This window comes from Saccostrea echinata, unplaced genomic scaffold (assembly GCF_033153115.1).
Source record: "Saccostrea echinata isolate AGI-Se365-2 ecotype Australia unplaced genomic scaffold, CSIRO_AGI_Sech_v1 ptg000029l, whole genome shotgun sequence".
NCBI classification, from domain to species: domain Eukaryota; kingdom Metazoa; phylum Mollusca; class Bivalvia; order Ostreida; family Ostreidae; genus Saccostrea; species Saccostrea echinata.
The window spans coordinates 25694216-25710907 of NW_026889778.1; the positions used below are offsets into that span (position 1 = coordinate 25694216).

A 16692-nucleotide genomic window follows, 5' to 3' on the forward strand; every position below is an offset into this window, starting at 1 on the left:
AAAAATACTTCCCTATTTTTATGGATAAATCGCTAAAATTCCGCTTATATAGTATTACATGTACTCTGTCAAAACCATAACTTTCACTATTGTTCTAAACATACATATAGGCTTATGATGTACATCGTAAAATTCATTTGATACTGGAATCAGGTTCAATACTATTCATTCTTTATTAAATAATCATTCATCAACTATCATTCAAATATATAAAGAAAAAAAAAATCATATGAATATATATTTATGCAAAAGTAATTTGTACATATAAAAGGTAAAAAACATATCCTGATGTTTAGATATTAATATTGTCCAACTTTTAAATAAAATGTTAAACATACAGATCTAGCTCAATCCTGTACATAGATAAAGATCTGATACATAAATATCCACATTGCATAGATCCACTTTAATTAACTGTCTTCTAGATGTCAACTTTCTTTGTGTTTTTGATGAAGTTCTTCTGCCTCTTTGCGAAGAGCATAGAGTTTTTCTTGGAGAATGTCTGTAAAATGTTTCCTGAGTTCAGTCTGAAAAAGAAAAGTTCTTGTCAATCATTGAGTTAAGCATGAACTTTAACATGCGCGGATCTAAGGGGGGGGGGGGGGTTCGGCCTCCCCTCCCCCCTGGAATTTGCAGAGGTATTAAAATTATAATACTGAAGCAAATAAAAAGTGTGGACCCCACCATCACTACCACCAAATAGGTGTTTTTCACGTTTTGGAAATGGAATTTTCATTCTTTTGCTTCTCAAGTATTTTTCTGGATAGGGAAGGGATTTTTAAAAAAATTTTTTTTTGCTTGTCAAGAAATTTTTGGGTTGGAAATTTTTTTTGACTGGAGTGGACCCCCCCTCCCCCCGGAAAAAATTCTTGGATCCACGCCTGTTTAATGTCTTTCAAAACATAAGTTATGGCCACAGCAATAATATACATTGTATAGATTATGCCTTGAGCAAAATCAGTGAAGAGAGAAACTGTGTCTTTCCATAACCTTGACCTTTCATCTATGACCTTAAATTCTTAAATTATTATAACAACTAATATTTGGTCCATAGCAAAATTTGTGCAGTGAGATACCTGCAGCTTTGTCAACATTGCAGGAAAGGGATGTTTTTGCACTGTAATTTTTTCCAGTGACTTCGAAAGTGTTGATATGACCTAGAAATATAAGTTCTCCAGATCCAATCAAGGGTGTACAAGGAATTACTCTGGATTGTACATTGTATTCCATACAACCTTAGGTATATGGAATAAATTCCTGAATTGATCTGGATCACATTTCTTATGTAACCAAATAAACTTGTTATCCACTTTCAATCAAAGGTGCCTTTTTTGTCATAAGCCATGTTTGTAAGAGTTATTTCACTTTGTATGAATACCTATATATTACAATGTAAAACTTTGATCCCACACCAGCACCAGGAATCATGATTTCAACAAATTTGAATCTACACTATGTAAGGAAGCTTTCAGATAGGTTTAGTTTTTTTTATGACTCAGTGGTTCACCAGAGAATTTATTTAATAACCATACCCTTGTTGCCTTATTCCCTAATTAACCCCCTTGACATAAGAATTGGCCTCTTTTTTGAACATGAATCTCCATGATGAAAGGTCTAAGGATATGCTTTGTGCCATGTTTAGAAGAAACTGGTCCACTGGTTCTTGAGAAAAAGCTGAAAACAAGACTCTACTAAAGATAATGGACAAACATTAAATATAAAAGGTCACTTGGGCCTTGAGATCAGGCGACTTAAATAGCTTGATCTCTGTACAGAATTTTCTATACTTACTGCAGTCATCTTGTGTCGTAAGCGTTCTATCTCCTCTGTGAAGTCTATAGGAGTTCCTACTAAAATAGTGATTTTCTGGAAAATAAAGTATCTAATATTTAAATTTCTCTGTTTTTTCCCCCCTCCATATTACAGGCACGTACTCATCAATGCTCATTTTAAAGAATCCTTAGGGTAACTTCTAGTACAGCAAGTGTCATGGCTTTGTTAATATTTCAGTAAACACAAGTCTCTTTAATTATAAACTGAGTAATTTAAAGATGTATAGCAAGGTGGGGGAGATTACTCTTGCAATTTCATGTAAATCTTTAAGGTAACATCAAATCTGATGTTAATTGTTAAGTGTGATACAATCCCAATGTATTTAAAAGGAAGATGATATGGGGGCTTTGAAATGCTTCATGCTCTTGTATAATCAAAACAAACTTCTACTAGGGAGAAAATTTGAGGCAAGCTTAAAATTTACTAATTATTTTATGTCATTTCTAATAAGGATTATCTGTTTTTGCTACAATATGAATATTGGGATTTCTTTCTCTGTTGAAGATAATTCATTTTACAACATGCTGTATACAGGGTTACAGTCAAACCTCGTTATCTTGAACTTGTTGGGACCGAAATAAAACTTCAAGATATCCAAGGGTTCGAGATATCGAGGGTAAAATACTTAAGAAATACGTGGTTAGGACTTCTCAATCACTTCGACATATCCATGGTATTTGAGATATCAGTGTTCGAGAAACTGAAGTTCAACTGTATTTTCACCCCATGTTATTTTCCCCCTTTCATACTTGCAAACAATTTTGCCCCGTTTTAAATTCCAAGTCACAATTCTGTTTAACAAATTATACTGTGTTTTTTGAATTTGCCCCGTTTTAAACTCACCCACCTTTTTGTTGGGCGAAAGGGGCGAAAATAAAATGGGGGCGAAAATTTCCCTGTATACAGTTGCTATGGGTTTCACAAATATATATTGCAGCTGTGAAAACGGCAAAAAATATAGAAAACAGCTACATGAAAGGTACTAAATATTTATCTTCCGAACACTGCTCTTGAATCAAACTGAATATACAAAACTCAAAATATTCAAGTAAAGCATTCAACTTTATCAGTCTGGTCCATTGCATTTTTCTCCTCTCCTGTTACACTACACAGTCTACAGGTTCACTTGAAAGGCCAATTTCCTTTGCTACAATATAATTCTTTTTGACCTAGTGTTAAATTAATACAAGTTTTGAGGTTTACAGTCTAGCATCCTTTATCCAGACCCTTGTGTTCTTCTGCAAATCGTCCAGATTAATGAAGAAAACAGATTACTAAAACATACTTTTCATAATTAGTAGATCTATATAAATGTAAATTCTGTTTCCTACAAATTTCATCTGGAAGGTGAAGTACATATGTATTTGGATTTCAATTATTATATTTATATAATATAGTGTTGTACTTTGCATGCACTATGCCTAAATAGAAGTCAGGGTTTGACACATGGTGCAAGAGCCGGAGGCGAGTGCACTATGTGTCAAACCCTGACTACTATTTAGGCATAGTGCATGCAAAGTACAACACTATTGTTATTATTATGCTGACTGTTGTATAAAAACGACAATATTTTTCTCCATTTCCAATGTTTCATCACCTCTTACATTCATGTTAGTACACCCCTATTATGACGTCACATTGTGCTACATGTAAGTCATAATCTTTTTTCTTTAATTTGGATGTTCCATGTACAGATAGTTTCAGAGAATTTTAGTTGTGTGAAGGGTAAAAAATTGCAAGATACTATTTTATAAAAATTATTTTGTTTATTTTTTTTTTCTTTTAGTGTAAAATATTTGAAACTAAGTTTATATACATTATAATACAGTGCTATAGATAACGGCGTCTGTGGCTTAATTGGTAGCGCGTCAGACTGACAATCTCGGGGTCGTGAGTTCGATCCCCGGCATGGGCGCTGTCGGATTTTCTTCAGAAAAAGAAGCTGTGCTCTATTTCGGCATAGTATGCTTACGCTATATAAATCCTTAGACCACTAAGCGAAAATAGTTGGGTATTGACTATATAGAGACAAACTGACAGGAAGCATAATTATGTATTATATATGTACCAGGGATGGGGTAATTGAAAAAAGTAATTGTAATTGACTGTAATTAATTACATTTTTTGAAGTAATTGGAAGTAATTTGTAATTGAACATTTTTTCAATTACTTGTAATTGTAATTTAATTAATTACACTGAAAAAATACCATGTAATTTCAATTACTTTTTCAATTACATTCAATTACATTATATAATACACATTCATGATATATCGTCATCACTACCTCCCCATTTTACTGGTTTTTATTTTATTGTTAAACATATCCTAAATCCTTCAATTATACAAAAACTTAGGTCAATGCTTACAAACAAATAATTAACTGATTGGCTTGAAAATAATAAACTAGTTTCTTTCTAATCATTATGTAAATTTTGAATTTTTTTATCTATGTTTATAAATATGAATTATGAACCACCCTTCTTAGGTCTATTCAGCTATGAAACACACATTTATTATATTTCATTCTTTGTTGTTTGATCAATAATAAAGAAAAAGAAGGTGTGTGTCATTAATTAAGTTCTCTCTTGTTTGGAAAAAATAATTGTCCTGCAGATCACAGCTTTAAATTGCAATCAAAACAAATCAACTCCTCTAAAGAGATATTCATTCCATGATTTAGAAGACAAAGCCAACGGAGATAATTATTTCAATTTAAAATGCTCCGCTAGTTTAGAAAAGAAAAACTTTCAATTTGATAATAATTTTAACATCCAAACAGATTTTTATGAATGAATTTTCTATCTGTACAATTCTGATTTATGAAGTAAAATTATTCAACATAAATAGCAAATAAGGATGTTCAGGTTACCTTCAAAGGAAATATTTAATTTGAGGGGTTACAGTTGTGACACATTTTACTCTATTAAAATACTCACTTTTAATCAAATATCATAAGCCATGCAATTTGTGTACATGTAGGTTTTGTGTGGTGGAAACTGCATCAAACTGATCTCAGATAGTTCTTTAAGAGATTCTTATTGTTTTGTAAATAAATGTTATAAATTAAACCACAATGATACACAATGTCTATAGCATATTATTTCTTGTACTGTTTGTGCAGAGGCTGAGCTTATATACAAATAAATGATGTTCTGTATCTTCTTTGACAAGGATTATAAAAATTTTCAAAAAAATTAAAAATGTAATTTGTAATTTAATTAATTACTTTTGCAAAGTAATTGTAATTTAATTAATTACATGTCTTAGAAAGCCTGTAATTTAATTGTAATTTAATTGAAGAAAAAGTCAAAGTAATTGTAATTTAATTAATTACTTTTTAAAGTAATTGACCCCATCCCTGATATGTACGTATTACTGGCTTAAAAATCAGTTGAATGCTATACTGGTAAATCCCTGTCACCTATGGTACGTGGGAGTTTGTGTAAGATTTCATAGTTTTAAGAATGTTTCAGGATACTGTAAATGTATTACATTTAGCAGTGTATTCTTTTTACCACCTTTGGCGGAAAGCAGCTTCCTCTGAATAAAGTACATTACTTAGTGTCTGGTGTAATATATTTATATCAGCACATTCAAATATTGGCTAGATCAAATTTATTTAACTTGTTGGAAGGACAATTTCCACTAAATATTGTACACACTAAATAAATACATTTACAGTATACAGATTAATGGGGGGGGGGGGGGGGGGATAGGTAGGAAATACAAATAATAAATATCTGAAAATTGTATACATGTACAGTTATTCATATTTTCACTGTGCAAATTTACTACTATATGCATTTTCAATCATATATGTACTGATAAATTGTATATAAATTCCAGAGATTCATTATCATCTGATAGCTCAGTTTTGTGGAAATAGGTCCCTGGCTTAATATCATTATATATAATATTATTATACAAATATTAATTGCTCTGTTTTAGTCAGTAGCAACCTTTAATGCTTAGAAGTATTACAAGAAATTTGCATACTGTGCTCAAACTTTTAACCCTCAACAGAATCTAGCTTTGTAGGAAATCATTCACATTCTTTTTAAGGATCTTAATCTAGTGTGACCCAGTCTGACCTAATCTGACCCAGTCTGACCTAATCTGACCCTACCTGACCTAATCTGACCCCGCCTGACCTGATCCTGACCTATTATCTGTAAATATTGAGTATATAATGGATAACTATGACTTGAAAAAAAAAACCTGAATATTGCAATGGTTTTTGAATAAAAACCAAGGGTTGAAAAAAAAGATAAGAAATTTCTTAAAATGAAACCAAAGAGCAATGAGAAAATAAACCAAAAAGATCATACAATGACATAATCTAAAATACTTGTAATTTTGTTAATGAAGAATTTTAAATAGAAAGGTGAATATAAAAGGGTAAAACAGTGGTGTAAATATTATACACTTCCCAGTGCCTTTTTATTCACTGCAAACCCTTTCTTTATACCTTTCCATGCTCTGGAAAATGAGGTTTTTTATTTGGAAATGCTTCATCCATTCCTATCAATAGAAAACATATACCTTTTTAATTCTAGGAATATATGGGGTCTTTGTTGGTAAAGCATCATCCATGCCTGTGAAAATAAAGATTGAAAATTAATGTTAATTAAATGTTCAACATCCATGAAATTCACTTCTTTTGAAATCTGTCCTAAAAATAAAAGATTTTTATTTCTCTAGAACTCTGATTTCAAAGCAGTTTTAGGATATTTTGCTACCACAAACCAAACTACAGAGATACATACATGTACCAAAAAAAAAGAATGTACAATAAAATTTGTTTATAAAGAACCTTTTATAAGGAAATCCCGATTATAAGGAAATTTTAATGAATCTCCTAGGTATCTTTTCATTATGTCCCTATACAGATATAAAGAATCTCAGTTATAATGAAGTAAAATTCGAAGTCTCAGTAGGATTCCATATAACCGAGTTTTACTGTGCATACTTGACAGAAAGATACCTTTGCTTTATAGGCCTATCATCCTCCATCTTAAAATGTGACAAATCTTACCCATGTGGTAGTATGGTAGTACAATGGGACACTGCTTAGCCTCAGTTAACAATCTTCCTATTCCTGGAAATAAAGGCTCAATTTAGACAGATACAGCTGAACTCCAGCATGTTGAACATTGGTATCTTGTATACCATGTTTTTGTTTAAGCAAGCTGGAGATTCCCACCACTTCTTCTTTAATACAGTTGAACTTCAGTATCTCGAACACTGATATCTCAAATACCATGGATATGTCAAAGTGAATTTCAAATCACAAGCTCATATTCTTAAAGTATTTTACCCTTGATATCTTGAATCATTGGATATCTCTAAGTTTTTTTCTCCGTCCCATTGAGTTCGAGATAATGAGTTTTGACTGTACGTATTTTAACCTCAAATCTCGCAGTATTTATTGGTCCCATCAAGGTCAACATAACAAGGTTTGAATGTAATTAAAAAGTATTCTAATAATTTATTAAATATAATTTACAGAACATTAAGTAAGTGTTTTTGTGATTTTCCATACAACATAGGTACATGTACAAAGGAGAAAAAAAATCCAGAGTAAAGAATGCAATTACCACCATATTGCCAATGACTTTGTTTCCAAGAAATAACATTGTCTTTTCATCTTTATTATTATGACTATTTTTTTCACTTTTCCTCTTCATTCACATTTGACTAGACTGTCAATTCTATGAAATTTTCTGTTGCATTATTTTACAACTTTTTCAATATACGTAAGGGGAATCTCTTTCTGATCAGTGGACCAATCCTAATTACTGGCAGAAAATGTTGAACAAATATCCTTTAGGCCCAAGTTTGGGATAAGGAAACAAAAAATAAAATTTAGGTTCAGTGATTGTATCCACTTCTATTTTAGTCACCTTTTAAAAAATAAACTGATTCAGAAATGAAAATCATGGTACTTCCTGCTTACAAATACAAGTCAAACCTTGTTACCTCGAGCTGGATGGGATGAAGAAAAAAAAGCTTCTGAAATATTCAAGGATTTGAGATATCAAGGGTAAAATACTTAAATAATGTGGTTGGGACTTATAAATTACTTTGACATGTTCAAGGTATTCAAGATAATGGTGTTCAAAGTTTAACTGTACATCTTGTTTTGTAAACTCAAAATTTCCATACAAAGACTAGTGGTTGTAAAATATCAAAAATGTTATTCACAAACAAATGATGACAGACAGGAACAAGATTGCTTCAGAGGAGGGTAGTGTAACAATTTTTCATAAAAAGGTAGTGTAACAATTATTCATGAGAATTCCAATGCATGTACCTAATAATATAATTTAATAAAAGGTTTTAAATTATTATTTTCTTTATTGGCTTATAATGCTATTTTACTGGTTAAGATGGAAAATACAATGAAATTTGGAGATTATATCTACATGTGCTATGTGGGTTGAATAATTGCATTTGAACTTGACATTAAAACCTTGAGAAACTATTTGGAGAAAGAATTTGTAAAATCAGTCAGAGAAATAACATAATTAAAAATGACTTACCCCATTTAAATCTCATGTAGGTTTTTTCTAGGTTTATTTTCCCTGGAAAAGAAAAGGATTAACTTTTAGCACTACAGGTGTGAGGAGAAATTTGTCAAATAATAGAAAATTGTTTATAAAATAAACATTTCTCAATTTATTTTTCTAGCTTACATGTAACTGTGTTAAGGTCCCTTAGGTCATAATGTAATGTGTTTTGAATTTCAACAACTAAGATCATGTACTATTCTAGGGCAGGACTGTATAATATGAACTTTTATTAAATTTCATTCAACCTTAAACTGACCAAAGAAATATATCATCAAGACTTAGTGTTTTTGTGATCTACAACTATAGATATTGAGTAGTAGTATTTCTAAATGAAAGCCCTATCAGAACAAATCAAACAGTGAAACATTATTACTGTACAGCAACATCAGGGATAATTAAAATCTAAAATTAGGTTTATCATTTTCTTGTCAGAGTGAAAAAAATGGAGTTTCATTATATGAATAAATTTGCTATGTCTGTGTTTGCTACAAACCTCTACTACTATTGCATTCACATACAAATTTTCACTGCAATATGTTTCAACAAAGTGACTCTGATGTAAGATAAAAAGTATATCAAAGACCATAAACAACCTAGTAAATATTTCCCAAAGTAAATTGGTAAGGAATATAGTACACCTTTAATTACACTTACACTGACTCAGCGACTTCAGTACACTAAGCTTTAGAATAAGACAATCATAGTACCTTCTGGAAATACATGAACCCAACCCCCTTGATCAATCTTCTCCATAGCGAAATCCATGGGTTTTTGATAGATCCCTTCTCCTCTGATTGTAGGGATGGCTTTTCCGAGACTGAAGAAAAGGGCTAGAGGTTTGGATGTAAAGCAGATCTCATCTGCTACCAGGACCCAGCGGAGCCTTTTTCCATTCATTACCTGCCTCCATTTCATCATGGCTGTGTGGAGCAAAATGCAAAAAAATGTCTTTATACATATCTGCAGGATTCATATTTTGTACAGCTGAAACACTGTCTAAAGTATGATAATTATGACCGTGGCCAAAATATGTTACACACACTGTAAAACAACTTCTCTCAATTTCAACAAATATCTCAGAATTTCATGACCTTCTTTTAATTAATGATAATTAATGAATTGCTAACAGAAGTTGACACAAATAATAGTTTGTTTATACTGATTTTCAGTCAATCCGAGAACTACAGAATTTCAAATACTGGGATGGTCCGCTAAAACAAATACATTACCAGTGTACCCTGATTTTCTTCTGAAATGATTCTTCTTAATAAGTTGGGCTCGTTATGTATTAAGAGTTCTGAACATTTCTTAAATGCCTACCAAGGGTCGTAGGGTCATCAATACAGCTGTCATGGTTACAGTATGTAATTAGACTTCGCCCAGATTTCCTCATTTCATCAAATGTATCAATCATTTTTTCTCTGTTGTACACAGTGCAACTGTTTAAACGTTCTGAAAAAGATGCAAATACATGTACATTAAAAATAAAATTAACATTAAATCACAATTATATAACTGTAATTACTATGAAATTTTTATTCATTGAAAAACACAAATAAAGTTGTTGTCAGTAAAAATATGTCCACAGGACATCACAAATGCCCCATCCAGAGTTCATTAGCAATGCAACATGAAGAGAAATGGTCTCTACTTCTTTATTTAAGTAGGTAAGGAATAGTGAGGTCAAGGTCACAGGGAACATTATGACACAGTTGGATAGTTTCATCAATTTAATTGTTTTAGTGTATGAAGTTTGATGACTCATATGAAGTTTTTATGTCCCCGTATCGAAGATTCAGGGGTATATAGTTTTTGCCCTGTCCGTCCGTCTGTCTGTCTGTCCGCAAAAACTTTAATATTGTCCATAACTTTTGATTGGTTGGAGATATGGCTTTCATATTTCACATGTGTTTTCCTTGTGACAAGATCTTTCTTTGGGTACCACCATATTAGACCTTTTGACCTTGACCTTGGAGTTTGACCTACTTTTGAAAAACTTTAACATTGGCCATAACTTTTGAACGATTGGTGCTAAGGCTTTCATACTTAGCATATGTAATCCTTGTGACAAGACCTTCCTTTGGATACCAACAACTTTAACCCTTTGACCTTGACCTTGGAGTTTGATTTACTTTTGGAAAACTTTAACCTTAGCCATAACTTTTGAACCGTTGGTGCTAAGGCTTTCATACTTCACATATGATCCTTGTGACAAGACCTTCCTTTGGATACCAACAACTTTGACCCTTTGATCTTGACCTTGGACTTTGACTTACTTTTCAAAAACTTTAACCTTGGCCATAACTTTTGAACCGTTGGTGCTAAGGCTTTCATACTTCACATATGATCCTTGTGACAAGACCTTCCTTTGGATACCAACAACTTTGGCCCTTTGACCTTGACCTTGGACTGTGACTTACTTTTCGAAAACTTTAACCTTGGATACAACTTTTGAAAAGTTATTGCTAGAGCTTTCATATTTAACATGTTTTTTCCTTGTGACAAGACCTTCCTTTGGATACCAACAATTGTAATTTATTGACCTTGACCTTGGAGTTTGACCTACTTTTGAAACACTTTAACCTTGGTCATTACTTTTGAATGATTGGTGCTTCAGCTTTCATATTTCACCTGTATATTTCTTGTGAGAAGGCCTTTCCTTAGGCACCATTAATTTTGACCATTTGACCTTGACCTTGATGTTTGAATTACTTTAACCTTTTCCATATCTATTCAATGGTTGCTGCTAGGGCTTTCATATTTCACATGTATATTCCTTGAGACAAGACCTTACTTTGGGTACCAACATATTTGATTTGCTCTTGAGAAAGTTTAACCTTTGCTATAAGTTGCCATACAAGGGCATCAGTGTTTCAAAAACACATCTTGTTTCTGATTTCCTTTTTATTTCCTCCTGAAATCATTACACTGGTAAAACATGGTAATGCATGTAAATCTCATTCTAGAAAAATTTGCCAGTTTTACAATTCATTCTCTCTGGGCAAACTACTTGAACCAAATACACAGAAGTATACTTAGGCTATTCTAAAAAATGAGATAGAATTGTTCTTTATAGCAAAACATAAAAAGAGGGGAAAATTCTTCATAAAGAGACTATTGCAAATATTCAGGAATCAGCATATTTTTAAACTAACAATTCATAAAAGAGAGAAATCTTAAGAAAGAAAAAAGATACATTCTGATTTCTGATTTTCTAGTACTTAAGTATGGCGATAATTATTTGAAAATATTAACAAGCCTGTGCTTTATTATTGAAAGAATTATTTTCACAAAATTTCATAATCTGAAAAATAAGACTTAAGCAGTTTAAGACCTCATTCCCACCTGATAATGATACTTAACAATGGTAAGTACAAGATCAAACAAAACATTGACTTGTATTAAAAAACATTTTGAATTGAATGTTCATTGAAGCTGAAGTGTACTGGATTACTTGAATCAAATTTCACACCTGCGTTGAAGTATGACATTAACCCAATCAAGAGCTGATCAAGGAATGGTCAATTAGGGATTTAATTATCTACAGAACACCTTATGGTCGAATGACCCACTGGTCACTGAAATGGATTGTCATTTTTCTAGCAAGAGATAGAGACATTAAAAAAAAAAATTAACTTTATGTTATTAAGTATACAAGACAAAACATTAAATGTTGTAGATGAAAATTTTATACAATAAAGGACAAGATAGGCTAAGACCCCTTTTTGGCCCCTGGTTTGGGGTGTCTTTTAGAATGAGGCAATAGTTTATCAATGATAACCTGTTGTCACCCCTACCACAAAATGAGTATTGGTTCTAAGTTATGGGATACACAGAGGTCACAGGAAGTTCAGAAAATATGTCAATTTCCGAATTTTCTCATTTTTATATAAATTTTCATTGATTTTACAACACATTTTGTTTCAGAAAACATAGAGCACAAGCTCGCCTATCTACCAAATTTATATATTTCATACACTAGTACCAGATGCATCTTGTGTATAAAAATTTCAGACATGCAAGCTTGTGCTCTATGTTTCCCGAAGTGAAAAGTATCTTAGATTTGACGAAATTCCACCAGAATTGAGGAAATTCAGGAAAATTTCACACTTCTGCACCCCTTTATGGCCTCCGTGAAAGCTTTGAATCAAAATGAGTGCTGGTTTTAAAACAAGCATCATTTAAAGTTCTTGACAACAAACTATCACAGTTTTAACTGTGTTCCGATTTTTACATCAAATAAGGGGCCAGATTCGACCGTTACCATACCTTGTACTTTAGTAAATTATCAATATTTAGATTTATCTCCCTTAAAAGTACACTTGAACTTCTCTATCTCTATCACTGATATCTCGAATACCATGGATATGTCAAAGTGATCTAGACGTCCCAACTTCTAATTCTTTAAGTATTTTATTCTTAATACCTTGAATCCTCAGAATTTATCTCTCAGTTTTTCATTGGTCCCATCAAGTTCGAGATAACTAGGTTTGACTCTATGTGCATTGGTCATTATCCTCCTTAACACTGCAGGTCAAAGTCTGCATGTAGCAATTGAGAGAGGAAACTGAATATGTTTACAAGTTTTTTGTTTGCTTTATGTCCCTTGGAGAATATTTCACTCATTTTGGGACACCAGCAATTGCCATTAGAAGGCTGCAGATTTAGACCTGTACTTAGCACTTACAGCCATTGAGCAGTCAGGGATATTTTTCACGGCAAAATATATCTACTGTGACATTTTTCTCTGGTGTATACTGTCGTATTTGAAGAGGAAGTTCTCACTTCCCACTGTGGGATTCAAACCCCAGATGTTGGGATAAACTCCTTACTCCAGGGATCTAGAACTAAGTGAGACCTTTCTTCTTACCACATCCATCCATGTGATGAAATGAGATGGAAAGTACTGAAACTAAACAATTTTATTCATAACTCGATCTTCAAGAACTTCACAAATAATGATGTAAATTTTTTTTTATTAATAGTATTCATCTTTTCCCTTTCATCCCATATGATTAGAAATCTACATAATAAACGTTACCATCAACATTGTCAAAAACACAACATAAAAACATGGATAATATGAACATGATGAAGAAAAGATTTATTTTGTAGAAGTGTCACTTTTATTTCAACAGTGTTACCATTGATCATATTAACATTTCTGCATTTCTTTAATAGGGAATTTCTTTAATTTTAATTTATTTTTTTAAATATATATTTCAATGGTGAATCTCCTGTTATTCATAATTTCTTTTCCACACTCAATCAGTGCTTAAAATTTCACTTACTACTGACACTTCTTTAGAAACTAACTGATCTAAGAATTTGTAAATCTACTCCAATCAAGCCAATATAGTGTAAGAAAGAAATGCTCTGCAGCCTGAAAGTTTTTTAGTGATTGGAACACTTGAGTAGTTCATACCCATGCCGATACTGTTGCTCTACAGTTTATTTATTTCATAGTTGAACTTCATGAAAACTAATGCTTAGAGATCATGGTAATGACACAAACAGAGTAAAACTAATTTATTATCCAGACACCACTGGATCCATAGAAATTTTCCAGATTTATATGATAACATTTTTAACAATGAATTCACTGAACAAAATATGAAATAGGCAAGATATTGAAATACACAAAATCCTGATTAGACATGTCTTATTGTACATATACATGTCATGATGTGTAGTTATTGTGTACAATGATTCATCAACTTCGTAACTCAATACCAAACATCACCGTCCATAAACTGCAACCACCCGATGAAATGTTGCAGATGAAATTGAATATATATGCCGACATACCACAATATTTATGTTCTCTATTATTTTTGTCCAAAATTTTTTGCAATCACCAGACGGTGAACATTCAGACAAATAAACACTGGACAGCGAAGACTTAAGAGTACCCTTAACCTTATACCTTTAAGGGCCTGTCTGGTGTAATTCTGTTGCTATAAAAAAAAAATCAGGTTTCACACACAAAACAATTCTGACAAGTTTGTCACTCCCACCCAATAATTATGGCATGTTTACCTTTTCTTTTCTTAAAAAAAAAGTGTCTGCTGTGTCAAGGCCCAGACCTTTCAGTCACTTAAACAAAAAAAGAAGTTCATCTATGTGCAGAAACAGGTATAGGCAGCATAACTGTACATACAATCACGTAAACTTTGCATTTACTACTATTCAATTACACTGCAGGCAGCAAATTGTATAAAAGATTGATAATGCAAAGATAAACATTGCAGAAACTGTTGTATTAATGTCATTGACAAAAGTAGCAAGTTTTGATATTAGTATTGTATACATTACTTATAATATTAAGAGTTTCTTGTCCACTTCAAAGACCATTTTTAAAGCTACAATTATTTAATGTGTTTAATCAAGTTATTATCAACAAACATATAAATGCCTCTTAAAACTAATTAAACTTTGAAAGGTACATTAGAACTCTGACATCTGGACATTCATGATTTTTTTTATTAACTTCTGTACACAAATGCAGGTGTCATTTACTAAACAAAAATAATTTACTAAGTAAGAAGGTGTAAAAAGATATTCCTTGACTAATCATAATTATTCCATAGCATGATTTAAAATGTGTAATTCATAATTGATTCCAAATAAAATAATATCTTTGAAGTGGAGGCTTATATGTCATTGATCTTATTTTAATATTTATTAAATTCATTTAATTTAGTAATTAAATAAATTTGTATCTACTTAAACAAATTAATCCATCCATTGAACATGGTGAATAGTTTGATGTCATGATTGGGCAAATACACAAGAAGGTTTACAAAGATTCTCTTGAACTATCTAAAAGATAAACCTATCGAGGTATTATAAATAAAACTTAAGAATAAAAACATATTTTTGTTGAACTTTAAAAAAAATTCAAGGAAAATTTAAGTCAATAATCATCAAGATTATAAGTACAAAAATAAATCACAATGTATACCGTACAACAATACTATCATGCAATAATATCCCCCCATGGGCAAAAATTCTTTCGCATGATTATCCTGGTCTTTGCACTTTCATAAAAACAAGAAAAACCTTGACCAATCTGTAATGCCAGATCAGATTTATATACACATGAGTTAACCAATGTTTTGTTTCTTTTCGTCCATGGGACTTGTGCCAAAGGTGACATTATCTTTGTATGTCCATTTAACAAATATTTTAATTCATTTAACAATTTTTTTTGGTCCATTTACATGTTAAAACAATACTGAATAATCTAATTCATTTAACATATAATTTTCTCTTGTCAAATAAGTATGCAGCAGCACTTTATAATGCTAAATAAAACAGCCACACTATATTCTTGATTTTGTCTAATGCACTTTATCACTGGCACTGTACATTTTACTGCTGACTAAAAATGGATATCTTCTTCTAAAGATACTATATGTTGAAGCTGACTAAATAACTTTAATACTCCTTGTTATGATATCATTGTAGAATGCATAGACCTTAAATTATTTAGAACTATCTATCTTTAAAAGAATACTGTCCTAAAGACCCAGTTAATCAAAGTGCAAAAAAGATATTTGAGAATACTGTGTTGATTTTTTGTTCATTTTGTGGATTATTATTTTTTTGGGGGGGGGGGTGCTGAAGACACATTAACAGATTAAAGCTGAATAAGATCTATAATTAAATTGAGGGTTAAATATTTGCAATGCAACTTCAATTGTATTCTCCAAAAGTGTGCTCAAAGGGGTTCATTCCATTCTAATACTAGTACCACTTGTAGCCCATTGGACAAACAATAACAAGTTTGGCTATGAAATGTACAACGTCACAACTGCATAAATTGTTTTGTTTCTACATATAAAAACACACTGACAACATTCAAAGAAAGTGGTGGTAAACAACACTTACCTAAATATACTTTGCAAACAACCCCTGCAAGTCCACACACAAAGTTGGATGACCAGTTCCAAAGCTTCGCTCGAACAGGTGATCTCCCATCAGGAAACAACCAATATTTCACTGGCATGTTGATTTTTTAAGTAAGCGACGAGGGAAGAAGTGAATTTCCTTTACATAAAATTTATGGAATTAATTTAAGGGATTGTCGTGCCATCGCCCGATGTTTTCAAAACACCTACTTATTGTGTATTGTTTACCTCCATGCCCTGTTCGTGTTAACGTGAATCGAGCAGTCGGAAAGTCACCGAGAATTTATCGAATAGCAAACCCGATGCCTTTGGCTTTGCCAAATAGTTTAAAAATCTTGCGATTTTAATAAAATCGCAAGATTGCAAAATTTC

General features: G+C 31.9%; 1 protein-coding gene across 1 annotated transcript; it reads right to left on the reverse strand.

Annotated features, from left to right (window-relative positions):
* Positions 1 to 212: 212 nt before the first annotated feature.
* LOC133195742 (tafazzin-like) lies at positions 213 to 16583 on the reverse strand. The gene is made up of 8 exons (XM_061331667.1): positions 16301 to 16583; positions 9728 to 9859; positions 9115 to 9327; positions 8378 to 8419; positions 6871 to 6933; positions 6378 to 6430; positions 1792 to 1866; positions 213 to 527 (listed from the first exon to the last, which is right to left on the reverse strand). Exons 1-8 carry the CDS (start codon positions 16416 to 16418, stop codon positions 429 to 431), a joined length of 795 nt encoding a protein of 264 aa, XP_061187651.1. The 5' UTR covers positions 16419 to 16583; the 3' UTR covers positions 213 to 428.
* Positions 16584 to 16692: the final 109 nt, after the last annotated feature.